General features: G+C 55.1%; 1 protein-coding gene across 1 annotated transcript; it reads left to right on the top strand.

Annotated features, from left to right (window-relative positions):
• The first annotated feature begins 1,258 nt into the window (after positions 1 to 1,258).
• PLA2G4F (phospholipase A2 group IVF) lies at positions 1,259 to 15,237 on the top strand. The gene is made up of 20 exons (XM_059371189.1): positions 1,259 to 1,417; positions 2,415 to 2,487; positions 3,080 to 3,216; positions 3,333 to 3,461; positions 3,890 to 3,930; positions 4,198 to 4,240; positions 4,715 to 4,781; positions 6,622 to 6,791; positions 6,925 to 7,038; positions 7,248 to 7,285; positions 7,503 to 7,638; positions 9,286 to 9,422; positions 9,681 to 9,903; positions 10,759 to 10,873; positions 11,098 to 11,235; positions 11,334 to 11,450; positions 12,654 to 12,848; positions 13,099 to 13,265; positions 14,039 to 14,225; positions 14,518 to 15,237. Exons 1-20 carry the CDS (start codon positions 1,313 to 1,315, stop codon positions 14,736 to 14,738), a joined length of 2,553 nt encoding a protein of 850 aa, XP_059227172.1. The 5' UTR covers positions 1,259 to 1,312; the 3' UTR covers positions 14,739 to 15,237.
• The last annotated feature ends 542 nt before the right edge of the window (positions 15,238 to 15,779 follow it).

Genomic DNA, 15,779 nt, shown 5'->3' with positions numbered 1-15,779 from the left:
AGCCTGCACACACTGTGTGAGGGTAACACCAGCGCGCTGGCACTTTGGCATCTCTCAGACCCCGGCACAGGTCTTGGCTCTGTGTTCCAAGTTAAGCAGAAATAGGCCCTCCCCTTGGGGCCCGGCCAGTGGCAGTCACCCTCTTTTCTAGAAGGTTCTCATCTCAACGTGCGGACAGAGTTCATTCTGGACTTGAATCACCTCTTTTTTTGGATGTTGTTTTTCTATAGTCTCCACCTCAGGCCTGGGGGAGGAGAGCAGAGATGACTAAGTCTTGGTTGACGAACAGAAATTATCTCCCAACAGCTCACTGCCCCAGAGATCTTTTCTCTGGAAACTGCCTTTCTCGGCCATCCAGACCACTGTGGTTCACAGACGGTCACGTACCATCTCTAGCCTAAGGCTTACAATGATCAAAAGAGGACTCTCTAAAGCCTTATCTCCAGTAGCATAAGGAGAGGCAGGCCGGCATTTTAGCTGTCCGTATTGATACCATTGATACCGCCTGATGATATCCCTACTTGTTTACCTGGACCATCCAGGCACATCCCCCATCCAGGAAGAGGGCCCCAGGCAAAAGTGACACAGAGTCATGAGGCTGTGAATTTCCTCAGGATACAGATGGATCCTCCTCCCCTTTGGCTGCAAGGCCTAGGGTTAAGTCTGACACACAGCAGACTGTCAGCGTTTGATGAATAAATGAGGGAGGTCACAAGAGATGAGAAACACATTTGGGTCCAGATAAAACTGAATCAGAGATGTCCATGTTTCTGCTTAAGAGCTGTGGGCAAGGTGGTACTTGAAGGGCAGATGGTTTCAGGACTTTTTTCTAGCTGGAGGAGACAAGGCCCTGTTGCCCACTTCCTATCTTCCATCCCCTCCTCACACCTGCTGTGTCAGCATTGTCTAGAAGGCTTGTTGGAAATCATATCACCTGGGTTCTAGCCACGCCCACAAAGTCGAATCATCTAGGGGGTGAGGCTCAGGTATCTATTTTCCATAAGCGGCCAGAGGATAATCAGGAGCTAGGGTTGGGAATCAGAGTCCCAGTTCCTCAGCCTCTCGGTGGGGGACTGAGGTGTCTTTTGCTTGAGGGAATTGTCACTTCCAATCACTTCCTGGAGCACACCAAACCCCACCTCCAGCCCCAGCAGGCCACCCAACCCTGAGTCCTCAGGAGAGCAGCCAGCTCCACCCTCCCCACCTGGACGTTTCCTGTCAGACCTGAGCTAGCAGTGAGTGTCGCCAGAGGAGAGCAGGGTGGCTCTGGAAAGCACGCAGGACTTCCAACTGAGAACTGTGCTGCCTGGCCATGCACCTTGGGCCAAGGTGGCTGGCAGGCAAGGGGCTGCCCCTCCTGGGGGCAGTGCTGGTGCGCATGAGAGAGAAGAGGGGACCTCAGTGGAGCCAGTGTCGGGTAAGTTACCTGGTCTTGCCTGAGAAGCGTGGACTGCAGAAGCCCTGTGAAGACTGAGGCCAGCCAGGGATTGACTTCTGATCTAGGCTGGGACCCACTGGCTCTGGCCAGCCTGGTGGAGTTTAAATTAAAGAGGTTGGCCAAAACCTTGCCTTTTGGAAATGATACCCCTTCCCCAAAATTAGGAATGGAGGATGAGGTCCTATGATGCTTGCAGCTGTAGGCTTTGCCCAGAATGCCCCAGCTTGGCTGTAGAGTACCCCAGGGGGATAGGGGGAAGGGGTTTCCTGGGATTTTGAGGGGTAGCCTCACTCCCAGGAGAGTGCGGTCTGTTGTTAACCTCTCTTGGGCTCAAGCTGTTGTCAGACCAGTACAAGCTGGGTGACACCTGGTTTCCCTTCACCTGCTGGCCTCCTAGGGGGTGTGGACTTGGTCAGTGTCCTGGTGGGTGGGGTCGATCACCACTTTCTCTTCTCATCTTTAATCTCTGAGGTCCAATACTCTAGCTCTCACTTAGGCTCCCAAGCTCTTGGCCGGGGCAGGAAAGTGAGGAGAGCTGCCCATTTGCAGTGGTGCGTCACAACCGTAATTAGTAACAGTAGCTACATGTATTAAGCACTAATACCAGCCACTTTATAGAACTTCTCATTTAAAAGTCAGCACAACCCTATGAGATTATAAACCCCCGCATATAGATGGGGCAAATGAAGCTTGAGGAAATCAAGCTATTTGCCCAAGGCCGTTCAGCTAGGCCTTGGTGGAGCTTAGACTTGAACACAGCCTGACTGATTTCAAAGTCCAGGCTCATCAACGACTTGTTGAACTCCCAGCATCCCAAGTCCTCTCCGGTCCCAGGCACAGTGACTTCAGTGACCCCAGGCCAGGCTGCTGCTCTGTGAGGGGATGAGGGAAGCCTGAGCTGGGTACCACCGCAGGGAGGTGACCAGGCCCCCTACCTGGCTTCCCAGAACTGAGTTCCAGAGTTCTCTTGTTTCAGCGGGAAACCCACCCATACTATGACCTCCAGGTGAAGGTGCTGAGGGCCAGAAATATCCGGGGCACAGATCTACGTGAGTGACGCCTAATTCTACCCTTTTCCCCCTTCCTTTTCCTGGGGTTTCCCCCAGAGCCCAGCAGGAGCTGGCTTAAGGTGTGTGTGTGTGTGTGTATGTTTGGAGAGGGGCAGCTAGTGTTGGACGTGGAGGGAGTGAGCCCTCCCAGTGAGAGAGCTCGGGGCAGGCAGGCAAGGGATGGACAGGAGACTTATGCAGACCTCTGGCTCCTTGAGTCTAACAAGTAGAGCAGTGCAACCTGGGTGAGCATGTGAGGCTGCTGTTGTCAGAAATCAAAGTCTGTTCTCCAGCCGCTTTTTACGCCAATGCTCACCCTGGAAGGGGACTTTGTTGCCCTAATCAGGTCCTTTCAGGGGAATTACTCAATAGTCTGTGCAGCCATGTGGTCTTCTAACTGGCTACTACAGTCTTCAGTTGTAAGTGGTCCAGATGGAGTTAAGGACATTGGCTCTCCCCACGTCTCCTCATCCCACACAGGCAACCTTCTCTCCCCCATCGGTTCCTTCCCCTCCTGCCCCAGCCTCCTCCAGGGAACCCTTCCAGCAATAAAAGCTAGATGCTGAAGACCCCTCCCCCATCCCACCTGCAGTGTCCAAAGCTGATTGCTATGTGCAGCTGTGCCTGCCCACTGCGTCCTCTAGCCCCACCCAGACAAGAATGGTGGCCAACTGCAGTGATCCCAAGTGGGATGAGACCTTCCACTACCGGATCCACGGTGCTGTGAAAGTGAGGACCAGCAAAGTGCCTGGGCAGTGGAGGGAGAGAGCTCCTCCAGGGGAGGGAGAGGGCTGCCTGCCTTCCCACCCTGCCTCAGGTTGCCACCTCTCACCTGCCATTCCCAGAATGTTCTGGAACTCACCCTCTATGATAAGGACCTCCTGGACAGTGACCAGCTCTCCCTGCTACTGTTTGACTTGAGAAGCCTCAAACCTGGCCAACCATACAGACACACATTCCTACTCAACCACCAGGTGAGTCCCCCTGCCTCCCAGAACCTGTGCCAGCAACGAACTGAACTCAAGAGAGGAAGTCTGGCACAGGGTATTGAGGTGAGGGCTCCTGGTCAGCATAGGCCAGGCCTCCAAGACAGACCCTCCTCTGTCCTATACCACCGACCCTACAATGGCTTCCCCTCATATATTTCTTCCCTTAATGGAGCCAACATGTGAGCTCCTTGATGGCAGAGCATTTTGTGTGTCTTAGCCACTGCCAAACCCACTGAGAGTCTGGCACACACAGTCCTAAACCCCTCGTGGAGAGGTTCTCCCTCCTATGCCTGTGAGAAGCCACAACAATCGTCACCTCTTCTAATCCTAGAGCTGAGCAGGGTAGGAGGCTGGGACAGTCTCTGATACTTTCAGAGTTGAAAATAAAATGCTCCCGTGCTTCTTTCTTGTAGGACTCGCAAGAGCTGCAGGTGGAATTTGTTCTGGAAAACAGGTGAGTCCAGGTGACACCCATGCCCTCCTGTTTACACTGAGAATCACGGATGGCTCTGGTTGTCAATCACCAGGCTCTGTACTGGCCTGGCCCGAGAGGGACTAGTGTCCTAGTCCAGACACCCATTTGACTGTTGGCGACAGGCCCACTCCTACCCCCAAACCTGGCCATGCTCCCCAGGCTCTTCCAGCTGCTTTAGTCACATTATTAGAGTAGCAGCTGTCTGGCAGGGAGCCAGATGTCCCATGAGCCCCTTATCTTTTGCAGTCAGGTGCCTGCATCTGAAGTTATCACCAATGGGATCCTGGTGGTGAGTAGGGAAGGCGAGCTTGGGGCTGTCAGGGCTGGGGGTGGGGAAGGACAGTGCTGAGTCCACAATTGAGCCTATCATGCCCCCTTGCCTCTGAAGGTCACTTGAACCCTCCCGAGAGGGGAAATGTGTTAGGGAGGCATCTCCAGGGACCAGGAGCAAGAAGCTCCCTCAAGTCAGTGGACAGCTTGGAAGCCTTTCTTGTCCCCTGAGCCCTGGGGCCCCTGGTTGCTGGGACAGCTGAAGACATTGCTATCCAAGCCCCTCCTGCTCCTTCCCCTTTCCCACCAGGGCCACTTCATCTGAGTCCTGGGAGGTGGGCTGTTACAGAAGACTCCTACCCACAAGGCTCAGGCCCAAGCAAATTTGTTACCTGGACCCTGTCCCAGACACCCCTCCTTCCACTCTGGTCTGGGCCCCGTGGAGGGAGGGCCCTGTGAACTGTCGGCTCCTAGCAGCCTCTGCTTTCCTCAGGCTCACCCATGTCTGAGAATCCAGGGCACCCTCAGGGAAGATGGCACAGGCCCACATCGAGATTATGGTGAGTGTGGACCCTAGCCTTGGGGCTTGCCTTCTCTCCTGAGGGGTGGGGACTGCTGAATTCTAGAAGGTGGGTCCTTCTAGAGGGACTTCAGGCAGTTCTTAAATGTTTTAGCACTCAAAGCAGACCAAGGGTGGAACGGATTGCTCCTGAAAGTAGTGAGTTTCCTGTCCCTGGAAGTGTTCATGCATAGAGGTTGTATCAGTTCCATCACTGCTCTGCCAAAAGCAACCCCATGTCAGATGGTCAGCTGGCGCTTGGCTGATCTAAGCTGGGCTTGGCAGGAGGGACCTGGCTGTGTGCTGTATGTCCCTATCCACCTTCTGTGACCCATGGGCTAGTCGTGTTCTGAAGGTGTCAGCAGCGGCGTGAGAGTGAGCCAAATGGGCAGGGGGTTCTCGAGCCTTTGGTCGCATCACAGCCACTAACTGACATTTTACAAGCCAAGACATGTCACAAGGCTGGGACCCTGAAGTCGGAGCGCCAGCAATCCAGTTGGCCTCTCAGCCAGAAGAACTGAAGTTGCATGGCAAAGCGTGGGAGTTCCAGAAGCGAAGAACCACAGCCACTGATGTAGTGTGCCACAGGGGATAGCCACTCGGGATGGGGGAGGGGTCTGGATGCAGGAGCAGAGCAGAGGCTATGGGGCAGCTAAGGTCCCCTCGGATGCTGAGAGTCCGAGCCTGCAGGCTGAGCCCATGTAATGTTCCAGCACTCACTGTGAGCCAGGTACTGTGCTCAGCATGTCACATTCTTTTAGCTTTAATTCTCCTAACAACCCTGTAAAATATAACTGTTAACCTCTTACAAAACTGTGGCTCAAACAAGAAAACCACTTAAGGTCCCGCAGCCTGAAAGCGAGAGAGTCAGGACCAAACACAGGTCTGTGGCACTCGGGGCCCTGTCTGCCTCGGACCAGCACATAGCCATTTCCAGCCACAAACCACAGTTTCCTCATATTCTCTAATTCCCACCCATCCGGGGGCATATCTATCTCCAGGTCTCATTTAGTGCCAAGGAGGGTGTGTCAGGAGAGAGATTCCATGTGGACCTCTGTTCCTGAAGCATCTGTCACCTTAGACTGTTTGGGTGTCTGTTGCTCTCAAGTCAGGTTTAGGGTCTGGGGTCCCCTCTAAGTGTCATGAACATTTCTCTCGGGGGTTTTGCCCCCTCCCCAGAAAGCTGCTCGGTTTAGGGTGTGCCCGCAGGCCTCCCTCTTCACCTCCTTCCAGCCTAGGCTGGCTCTCCCTGCTTCTCCAAGCCTCTACTTACCCACTTCTTCCTCTCACCCCCCTCTGCACACCCTGTGTTCTTGCAAGATCTTATACTGGAAATAAAGGGCAGGACAACTTGCTGCCTATTCTCTCTCTGGCCACAAAACTTCCCCACAGTGGTGAGCACAGAGCTTGAGTGGAGGCAAGAGATGGAGCAACTGCCAATTGAAGACTGCTAATTAATGTAATAATGTGTGATGATTATAATTATTATAGAAATATACTTTATATACTTAATATAATAATCTCAAAATCTTCGGCCCCATAAACTCTGGGCAAGGAGCCCTCTCCCTTCCTGCCTTTTCCCCTTCCCTAGGCATTGTGTGTCTCCCACCCCGCCCCAGGTTCCCAGTTCTGATCTGGGCAGCTTATGGGACCCTGAGGATCCTTCATGATGCCTTTGCTATGGGTCATAGAGGCAGAGAGTGAGTGGGGCAAGGAGTTGACATTTCTAAGGGGAAAGAAAGGGGAGTTGCTCTTCAGGGTGCTACCATCATGGGCCACCCCCCCCCCCCCCCCATTCTCATCCCCTCATCTGGTCCGTCACCTGGGCCATCTGCCCCCAGGCTCTAGGCAGATTCAGCTGACAGTGCCTGGGGCCTATGAGAAGCCGCAGTTCTTGCCCCTGAACCCCCCCAAAGAAGGAGGCCACCCAACCACCTTCACCTTTCATGTGAACCCCATGATCAGCTCCAGGTTGGATGTGGAGCTGGGGGAGAAGCTCAGAGTCCTGGAGGTGAGTGAGCCCATAGTCTGGGAAGGCGTGGGTGAGAGAATCAGTCCGGTCTAGAAGGGGCGTCCCAGGGCCACCACAGAGACATGTGTTCCTTTGCCATGCAGCGTCATGAGGGGTGTTTGCTTCTCTGCAGAGTGGCCCAAGTGCTGAGCTAGAGACCCAGACCAGCCAGCTGGGCAAAGGGGGAATCCCGCTCTCTTCTTTGGCCATAGGCCAGGAAGAACAGCGTTTCGTGGTCCTGGGGGAGGTAAGGCTCTCTCTGGCTGCCTGAGGGACTCCTGCCTGCTCTGTGGCCCCCAAAAGAGGGCTGGGGGAGGGACCTGAGAGGGAGGAGGTGAGGTGAGGAGATGAGCCAGCCTGGAGCTTGGGCCAGAACCTCCTGAGTGACAGGGGCTGTGTGGGGGGGTGGAGTATCCCACTTTTGGCACTCAGCAATGGGGCTCTTGTCTCTTTCAGGACCAGGCAGTGGTTCTGCAGATGAAGGCAGAAATGAGGTGAGGAAGGCTGGCTTCAGGAGGAAGGCTCTTGGGCTAGACTGGGAGTGGGGGGGCTCTTCTGCCTCCTCGACTCAGTCTGGGTGGTGGAGGCCTTGTCTGGTACTGATGAGGTCTTTCTAAGGGGTTCCATGGAATGTGACAAATGGGATGGGTCTGAGGCTCTCCTCCAGTGAACAGTTGCCCAGCACCCCACCCCCACCCCCATCTGAGGCAGCTCTGGAGACCTTGACCTGCGCCTTGGCTTTGGCCTGTGTGACGGGGAACAGGAGTTTCTGGACAAGAGGAAGCCAATTGTGTCTAAGGCCCTGCAGCAAGTGCTGGGATTGAGCAAGGCTCCTGACAGTGGCCAGGTATGAAATGGAGGAGGTGGCCCCCAGGTCACCAGGACCAAATCCAGCCTCTTTCCTTGAGATGACTGTGTGTCCAAGAGGTGACAGGAAGCCTTCAGGGAGGGCAGGGAACAGAGGAGGAAGGGGCAGGCCAGTTCACCTGAGCACATAGGCAAAATCAGGAGAGGCAGGACCCCATGTGTAATGAGGGACAAGCAGCCCTGGCCAAGCAAGAGGTATATTAGTCCCCTCAGGCGGCCATGACAGAACACCACAGACTGGGCGGCTTAGACAACAGACATTTATTTTCTCCCCCGGAGGCTGGAAGTTGGAGATTAAGGTGCCATCGGGTTGTTCCTGGCGAGGCTTCTCTTCCTGACCCATAGACAGCCACCTTCTTGCTGTGTCCTCACATGGCCCTTACTCTGAGCTTGTACAGAGGGTAAGGGGCAAGTTCTCTCTTCCTCTTCTTATAAGGACTCCAGTACCATTAGATAAAAGCCCCACTGGTGTGACCTAACGTAACCTGTATAACTGCCTTGTAAGCCCTTTCTACAAACAAAGTCACACTGGGGCTCCTGATGCATGCATTTCCAGAGGCAGAACACAGTTCAGTGCATAAGTATAGACAAAGGGATTTGGAAGTGGAGGGTCTGTGGGAGCCTGCTGGGAGGCAGGAGGGCAGGCAGTACCAAGGGAGAGAGCTCTGGCAAATCAGGAACAAGTTGGTGGCTTCCTCCTGGCTGCAAGTGTACTCAGGATTTGGAGTCATTCCTGGTGCTGACAAGGTGGGCAAGCCCAGATGGTTCCTTTGGTAATGCCTGCTCTGTGCCAGCTCTCCGCTCTGTAGGTGGAGGGTAAAGAGGGCACAGACCTGGCTTTCAGGGAGCTCTGTATCCTCCAGCCCTCCGAAGGCACAGTACACTTGCTGAGCACTGGCCATGGAGCATTTCTTTCAAGACAGAAGAAAGGAGGGCTGGGAGAGGAACCAAAAGTATGGGGGCAGAATGAGCCAAAGCGTTGTGGAAAAACTGAGCAGCCAAAAAGCTTCTAGTCTGCTCCCACCAGGCACCTCTGTTGCTGAAGAAACATCTGGGAGCCTCTCATGTTTGGGGCAGGTCCAGGCTGGTTGGTGGTCTTTGTCATTGCAGCCCAGTGGTTCTCCACGGGGGGCCGTTTCACCCCCACCCACCCAGAGGATATTTGTCACTGTCTAGAGACATGCTTTATGGGTGGTACCACTAGACGTGGGTGAGAAGGAAGCAACTGGCATCTACTGGGTAAAGGCCTGGAATGCGGCTAACCATCCTACAACCTACAGGACAGCCCCTTGGGACAAAGAATTACCCAGTCCCAAATGATCATTAGTGCCAAGACTGAAAAACCCTGCTCTGATGGTTTTGGGTGAAATCCAGTCCACCTTCCAGTTATGCATTTTCCTGGTGCCATGGTTAAGAGCCATCTCCGGAGTCCTACCGCTTGGGTTTCATAGCCCATCACTTACCACCTATATGACTGGGCCAACCATATTGTGCCTCAATAAAATGGGGATCCCAGTGGTTGCTGTGAGGAGTCAGTGAGAGAAGAGATATAAGGCTCTTAGACCAGTGTCTGACCGTGTACGTGATAAAGGACAATGATGGCTAGTGTTGTGATTGTTGTGCTCAGGTGCCTGTGGTGGCTGTGCTGGGCTCCGGAGGTGGAACCCGAGCCATGTCTTCCCTGTACGGCAGCCTGGCTGGGCTGCAGGAACTTGGCCTCCTGGACACCGTGACCTACCTCAGTGGGGTGTCTGGGTCTACCTGGTATGTGAGGTGGGGGCGGGGGGCAGAGTAAAGGAGAGCCCTGAGGGAGCGGGAGGATTCCCTGAGAGGGGGCTGGATTCCTGCCTCCAAGGGCTCCAAGGGCAGAACAGCCCCATGTTCCCAGGCCTCCTTGAGTGGGTGGGGCAGGGCAGTGGGTACAAGGGATGGAGACGCAGGGCACCCACAGACACACCCATCACTCTCTCCCCTTGCTGGGCCCCCTTGCCCCACTGCCCCTAATGTGCTCTCTATGCCCAGGTGCATCTCCACACTGTACCAGGACCCAGCCTGGTCCCAGGTGGCACTGCAGGGCCCCATTGAGTGCGCCCGGGCTCGGGTCTGCAGCAGTAAGATGGGGGCGATGTCTCCGGAGCGTCTACAGTACTACGTCCAGGAGCTGGCAAGCCTGGAGGGCAGCGGCCACAGTGTTTCCCTCATTGACCTCTGGGGTCTCCTCATTGAGTATTTCCTCTACCAGGCGGTAAGAGAAGAGCATATAACAAATATACCTGGCTCCTTCCCAGCCCACCCCACCAGCACACCCTTCTGCCTAGAAGGCTAGGCTGAGACGGAAGGTTTGCAAAGCCAGCCCTTAGGTCTGAGCTCCCCGAGGATGAGAGGCAAGACCCCTGGGCAGGCTGACCGAGCTTCCTCTTTCCTGGCCCCTAACCCCTGGGAAGGGAGAGATGGGTCTGCAGTTCTCGGGTCTGTCTGCATATTCGAATTACCTGCACGGGTTCTCAAAAACACTCAGCCCTTGGCTCCACTTCCGGAGATACCCATGGGGGTCAGTCTGGGTTTGAGCACTAGCACACGTGTGTTTTGAAAGTGTCCAAAGTGTTCTAACCTGTGGGCTAGGCTGGCTGCCACTCCTGCCCACTAGCCAAGTCGCCTGCTGGGAGAGGAGAGGAGTCAGAGCCGAGTGAGGGTCTCAGCCCTGGGGGGGGGGGGGCTGGCCCACTGGTGTGTGGATATAAATCACAAGTGATTTCTCATGTCTAAGAAAAGAATCCATCCATATTTTTGAATGATTTATTTTTTAAAGAGAGTAAACTGGATTTTTTTTTTTTCAGTATTTCCTTTAAAAAAGGTCACTGATATGCTTTCTGAAACAGCAAAGAAGTGGGGAGAGTGTTCTTAATGCCCCTGGAATTGTACAAAACCCACAGCAGCCTTACCTGCACCTGCAGCCTAAGGCCTGGTCCTCAGAGAGCTATCTCTAGAACACTGGCCTTGGCAGCCCCAGACTCTGGTGGGCACGCTGTCCCCTGCAGGGTATCGGGGTTGGGGGAAGGGAACTCCCCAAAAGCCAAGTGCCTCCCTTCCTACCTGCCAGGAAAACCCCGCCAGGCTGTCTGAGCAGCAGGAGGCCGTCAGCCAGGGCCAGAACCCTTTTCCCATCTACGCCAGCATCAATGTCCGCACCAACATCAGCGGGGAAGACTTTGCAGGTGCCTGGGCGTGGGGAACTGGGAAGAAGGTGGAGGGGGTGTTTGGTAGAGGGTGTGAGAGGCCAGTGCTAGGAATGTGCAGATGTGAGCCCTGGAGCCCAGTGGGCTTGCTGCCTCCTGCTCTTGGCCAGTCTAGTTCCTGCTCAGGCACTCAGGTGTGAGGGGAAACCCTGGGGTCCTGGTGGAAGTCCCCAGGTAACATTCCTTTCTCTCTGGGCCCCCAGAGTGGTGTGAGTTCACCCCCTATGAGGTCGGCTTCCCCAAGTATGGGGCTTATGTTCCCACTGAGCTCTTTGGTTCTGAGTTCTTCATGGGGCGTCTGCTGCAGCCCCGGCAAGAGCCCCGGATCTGCTACCTACAGGGTGAGTCTGGGCTGGAGGGCTGGGGACAGGGCAGGGCTGGGCTAGGCCCTCAGATGGGCTGCAGGTGTGAGGGCCCAGGGCCTCGCCTCTCCCCTTAGGTATGTGGGGCAGTGCCTTCGCAGCCAGCGTGGATGAGATCTTCCTGAAGATGGCTGGCTCGGGCCTCAGCTTCCTAGACGGGCACAGACGGGCACAGAGGGAAGTAAACATCACAGGTAAGGGTAGACACCCTGATCTCCCCACACTTCTCTTTCTGGCCCCAGGGACCTGGCTGAGGCTCAGAGGATGAGGGAAGGGATGGTGCAGGACTTGGCTGTCCCACTGGGTTCAGAGAAGTCCTGAGGGGATGACTTCTAGCTTAGGGTCTCCAGCTGCCCAGAGGCTTGAGGAGACAGTGTGCTTTCGGGTCTGGGGGAAGGCCCGTGTCAGAGAAGCCAGCAGGAGGGATGCGTGGGTTGCTCAGTTGGTTAAACATCTGCCTTTGGCTCAGGTCATGATCCATGGGTCCTGGGATCGAGTCCCACATCGGGCTTCCTGCTCAGTGGGGAGCCTGCTTCTCCCTCTGCCTGCCACTCCCCCTGCTTGTACACTCTTCCTCTCTCTGACAAATAAATAAACTCTTTTTAAAAATATATTTTAAAAAGCCAGTGGGAATTGTGAGTGCTCTATGATAAGACACTAGCTTAGAATTCTCTGCTTTGGTTCCAAAGATGTCGATTCAGCCCAGTCCATACCCCTCGGGGTTCTCTTGGGCCTCCTCTTGGGCCTGCTTCTTAAGTGTCCTGTGAGCTCCCTGATGCACAAAATATCCTTTCCACACTTCTTCCCTGGATAATGTCTATTCATCTCATAAGATTTAGCTCAGACCTCATTTTGCCAGGGGGCTTCTCTGTTCTCCTCCATCCCTCCAGGCTGACTGAAGGTCTTACCACCAGAGTCCTGTAGCCCTGTGTACACCCTCCATCATTACCCTTGTCTTGAGGCATTGTTACGATTTATGATCTCTTTATGTGCCTCTCCCCTAAGTAGGCCACGAGCCCTGTGGGGCCAGGGCCGGACCTTATTCACCTACCCATCCCCCATTCCTGGCACAGTGCCCAGCACATGGTACTCCTCAGTGGGTATCTAATGGGTGAAATTCTGATTAGAAGTTGTATGCTCAACTTCATTTTCGAAACGGGGAAATAAACAATCACTTAATAAATACAAAGCCATAGGCAACTTTGAAAATAGAGGCAACCTGAAAGAAAAGGCCATTTAAAAGAGGTTCTGGGAAGCAATGGTCTGAGTCTTAGGAGCTGGGAGAAAGGAGGGGTGAATGTGAGGAGGAGATAAAGGGGGTCCCCTGAGCCATGAGGGCCGCTGGACAAAGGAGGGCCCCACTTCTCACTGTATGTCACCCTCCCACCCCCATCTAGATGACTGCCAGAAGCTCCAGCTACATGACCCCACATGTCTGCGAACCAGGCTCTTCACCCCCCAGGGCCCCTTCTCCCAGGCTATGCTGGACCTATTCACCTCCCGCTTTACCTCTGCGGAGAACTTTAATTTCATCAGGGGCCTCTGCCTACACAAAGACTATGTCTTCGGCCAGGAGTTCACGGCCTGGAAAGGTGGGTGCTGCTGTGGATGGGGAGCCCCCGCCGCCTGCGGCCCACGCTGCCTTTTCCCCTAGGGACTGGGCTGTGGGCTCCTGCTGCCCAGTGGCTGAGGGGGAAGGACTGGGATGTCTGCGAGGAGGCAGAGCCAGGGGCTGGGGTGGGAGACTCTAGTGCCATCAGAAGCAGTGGAGGAGAGATCTCTACAGAGAGGGGCCATCCCAGTGTGAAGAGAAGAGCAAGCAAGCATCTGTCCCTGTTGCAGCCACGCACCCCGACGCCTTTCCCAACCAGCTCACTCCCATGCGGGACTGCCTGTGCCTGGTGGATGGGGGCTTTGCCATCAACTCTCCCTTCCCCCTGAACCTGCTGCCCCAGAGAGCGGTAGACCTCATTCTGTCCTTTGACTACTCCCTGGAAGCCCCTTTTGAGGTAAAGTGTGTGGTGGGGAGGAATTGAGGTTCTCCGTGGAGGAAGCCTGCCTGGGCATTTCGGGATTGCCCTTTGTGCGTTCCAATCTGCGGGCCGGTACCTTGTGAAGATTTTAGTGATACTGGTCTCCCCAGCTGGAGGAGGGGGATTGCTGAGGCCATGGGATGGAGTGGGATTCAGGAGAAGAGGCCAAAGGCGGTCCTTGGAAGTCTTCCAGCCTGTTCTGGCCCCTGCCTGTTTCTGAAAGCATTCTTGGCTCCTGTCTGGACCTGTGTTGGGGTCTGCTGTCCCTTAGTTACTGTGGTAACAACAGAGCCATCAGCTTCCCAGGGGCGCCTCCAGTGGCAGCTCTCTCAAGCCCTGTGGGGTAGCGGACAGGTTCATCATCTGGATGAGGGTTCTGGTTGGGCTGCTGGCTTCCTTCTCCTCCTTATCCTCCTGGGAGTAAGGAAAGCCTGGGATTAGACAATGCATAAAGCCTCTTCCCATGGGACCTTCTGTAAGCATTCCATCTCCACCTGGTGACATTGAAATCTGCCCCTAAGAGGAAGGAAGAAGAAGGGAAGAAGTAGGTGGTTACGGGAGAAAGGACCATGAGGATGTTGTCATTGGTCTGCACAACCATCCCACTAGAGTTAGTCTGTTTTCATTTTGTAAACAAAGAAACAGGCTCAGAGAAGCCCTGTCACCTGCCTGTAGTCATTCAGCCAGCAGGGGGGCTGCGTGAGCACAGGGGGTAGGAAGCGGGGTTAGAAGCTGGCTTTCTTGCCCAGGTCTTACAGATGACAGAGCAGTACTGTCTGGACCGAGGCATCCCCTTCCCGAGGATTGAGGTGCTCCCTGAGGACTTGGAGGAGCCCCGCGAGTGCTACCTGTTTACCAAGGCTGAGGACCCCCGCTCACCCATCGTGCTGCACTTCCCCCTTGTCAACCGGACCTTCCGTACACACCTGGCCCCAGGTGAGGGGAGCCCCTGAGCTGGGGTCTGGTGGTGGGGTGTTGTGCTGAGAGCAGACTTCTGGGACAATGTCCCAAAGCATGCCTCTCCGAGGGCCCGAGCCGGCCACTGCTGCCCTCTGCTTCCAGGGCCTCAGCATTCACACCGGCCCAGCTCCTCCTGATGGTCGGGAGAGACAGGAAATGTGGGTTCAGCCAGGTCTCCTAGGGCCGCGGGGGGAGAAGCTTCTGGGCTGGCAGCTCCTAGCCCCAGAGTGCTCCCCAGTGTGGCCTTCACTCCACTTCCCACCCACAGGTATGGAGCGACAAACAGCTGAGGAGAAGGCCTGCGGGGACTTTGTCATCAACGGGTCAGACACTCCCTACGGCATGATGAACTTCACCTATGAGCCCGAGGAGTTTGAGCGGCTGGTGGCTCTTAGCCGATACAATGTTCTGAACAACGCGGAGACCCTGAGGCATGCCCTCCGGCTGGCTCTGGAACAGCGGCAGGCTGGGGACAGGGCTGGGGCCTGACAGGGCTGGAGGAGGAGTATCATGAGAGAGGGAAGCGACCCTGGGCTCCAGATCAGGGCTGGAGAGAGAGGAGTGGTAGACAATGAGGGGCTCCTGCTTCCCATATTACAGGGACCCGCTTTAGGCCCTTCAGGCCCCAGAAAGCTCCTGCCAAACAGCAGCTTGGCTTTGGAGCTGGGCCCTTCTCATAAGTGTTTCTGGGTGATGATGGCACTGTATCTCTCTCCGGGACTCTTGGGAATGGGAGACAGAGGTGAGCAGTGCTCATTCTGCACTGGAGTGTAGAGGGAATCGGGCAACAGTCTAGCCCCAGAGCCTGCCCCAAACCTAGAAGGCCCTTAGAGGGCCCAGGTCTTCAGACCCTCACCAGACCAGGAGCTGTGAGTGCTGAGGCCCAGGTTCCTCTCCTGAAGCTGAAACCGAAAGCAAAGATTCCTCCATCTAACCCACACTTTTGCAAATGGTGAGGCTCCTGGATGCAGGGCTTGTGCTATTATGAATAAATAATTATTATGAATAAAGCCTCCCAGGCTGCCAGTTTGGATCCCTAACTCCATCCTTCAGCCTGCTGAGTCTCCTTTGCCTCTAGCTTCCCTGTCTCCTCACTGCTCGCCATCCGTCTTTGCTTAGCCTCCTGAAGGCTGGGGGATAGTACCCCATCCTGGCAGAGCTGATAGGTGTGCTGATGTCTCCCCGTTAGTTACTGATGCTTCAGTCTTCAGACCTGGGCCACACTCTCTTTTTGTGTACACAGCTGCCACTTCCTCCAAATAGGGTTGCCATTCCCAGAGGCTTGCTGGGTGTGTCTGGAGGGTATGTTCATTGAAGAGGGAGCAGAGGAAGTGTGTGCCTCAAGTGTGTGTGTATGTTCCTAGTGAGGATGGGGTGGGTGAGCACCTGTCTATTGGCCAGGGTGGGACAGTGATAGAGGGCACCTGGCTGGGAACTCAGAGGCCTGGGTTCCTGCCTCTTCCATGGACACATGCTATGGGCTGCAGCCTTCCTTCTCCATCCTCTCGAGGACAAAAGTCACCGTTGTTT

The sequence above is a fragment of the Mustela nigripes genome, chromosome 13 (assembly GCF_022355385.1).
Source record: "Mustela nigripes isolate SB6536 chromosome 13, MUSNIG.SB6536, whole genome shotgun sequence".
Classification (NCBI taxonomy): Eukaryota; Metazoa; Chordata; class Mammalia; order Carnivora; family Mustelidae; genus Mustela; species Mustela nigripes.
Note: the sequence above shows the minus strand (reverse complement) of the source record. Positions and strands in the feature narration are given on the sequence as shown.

Coding starts and splice junctions, on each gene's coding strand:
- PLA2G4F (XM_059371189.1), top strand. CDS start 1,313: ATGCACCTTGGGCCAAGGTGGCTGGCAGGCAAGGGGCTGCCCCTCCTG. Junction 4,241..4,714: donor TCACCAATGGGATCCTGGTG/GTGAGTAGGGAA, acceptor TGCTTTCCTCAG/GCTCACCCATGTCTGAGAAT. Junction 14,226..14,517: donor CCGTACACACCTGGCCCCAG/GTGAGGGGAGCC, acceptor TCCCACCCACAG/GTATGGAGCGACAAACAGCT.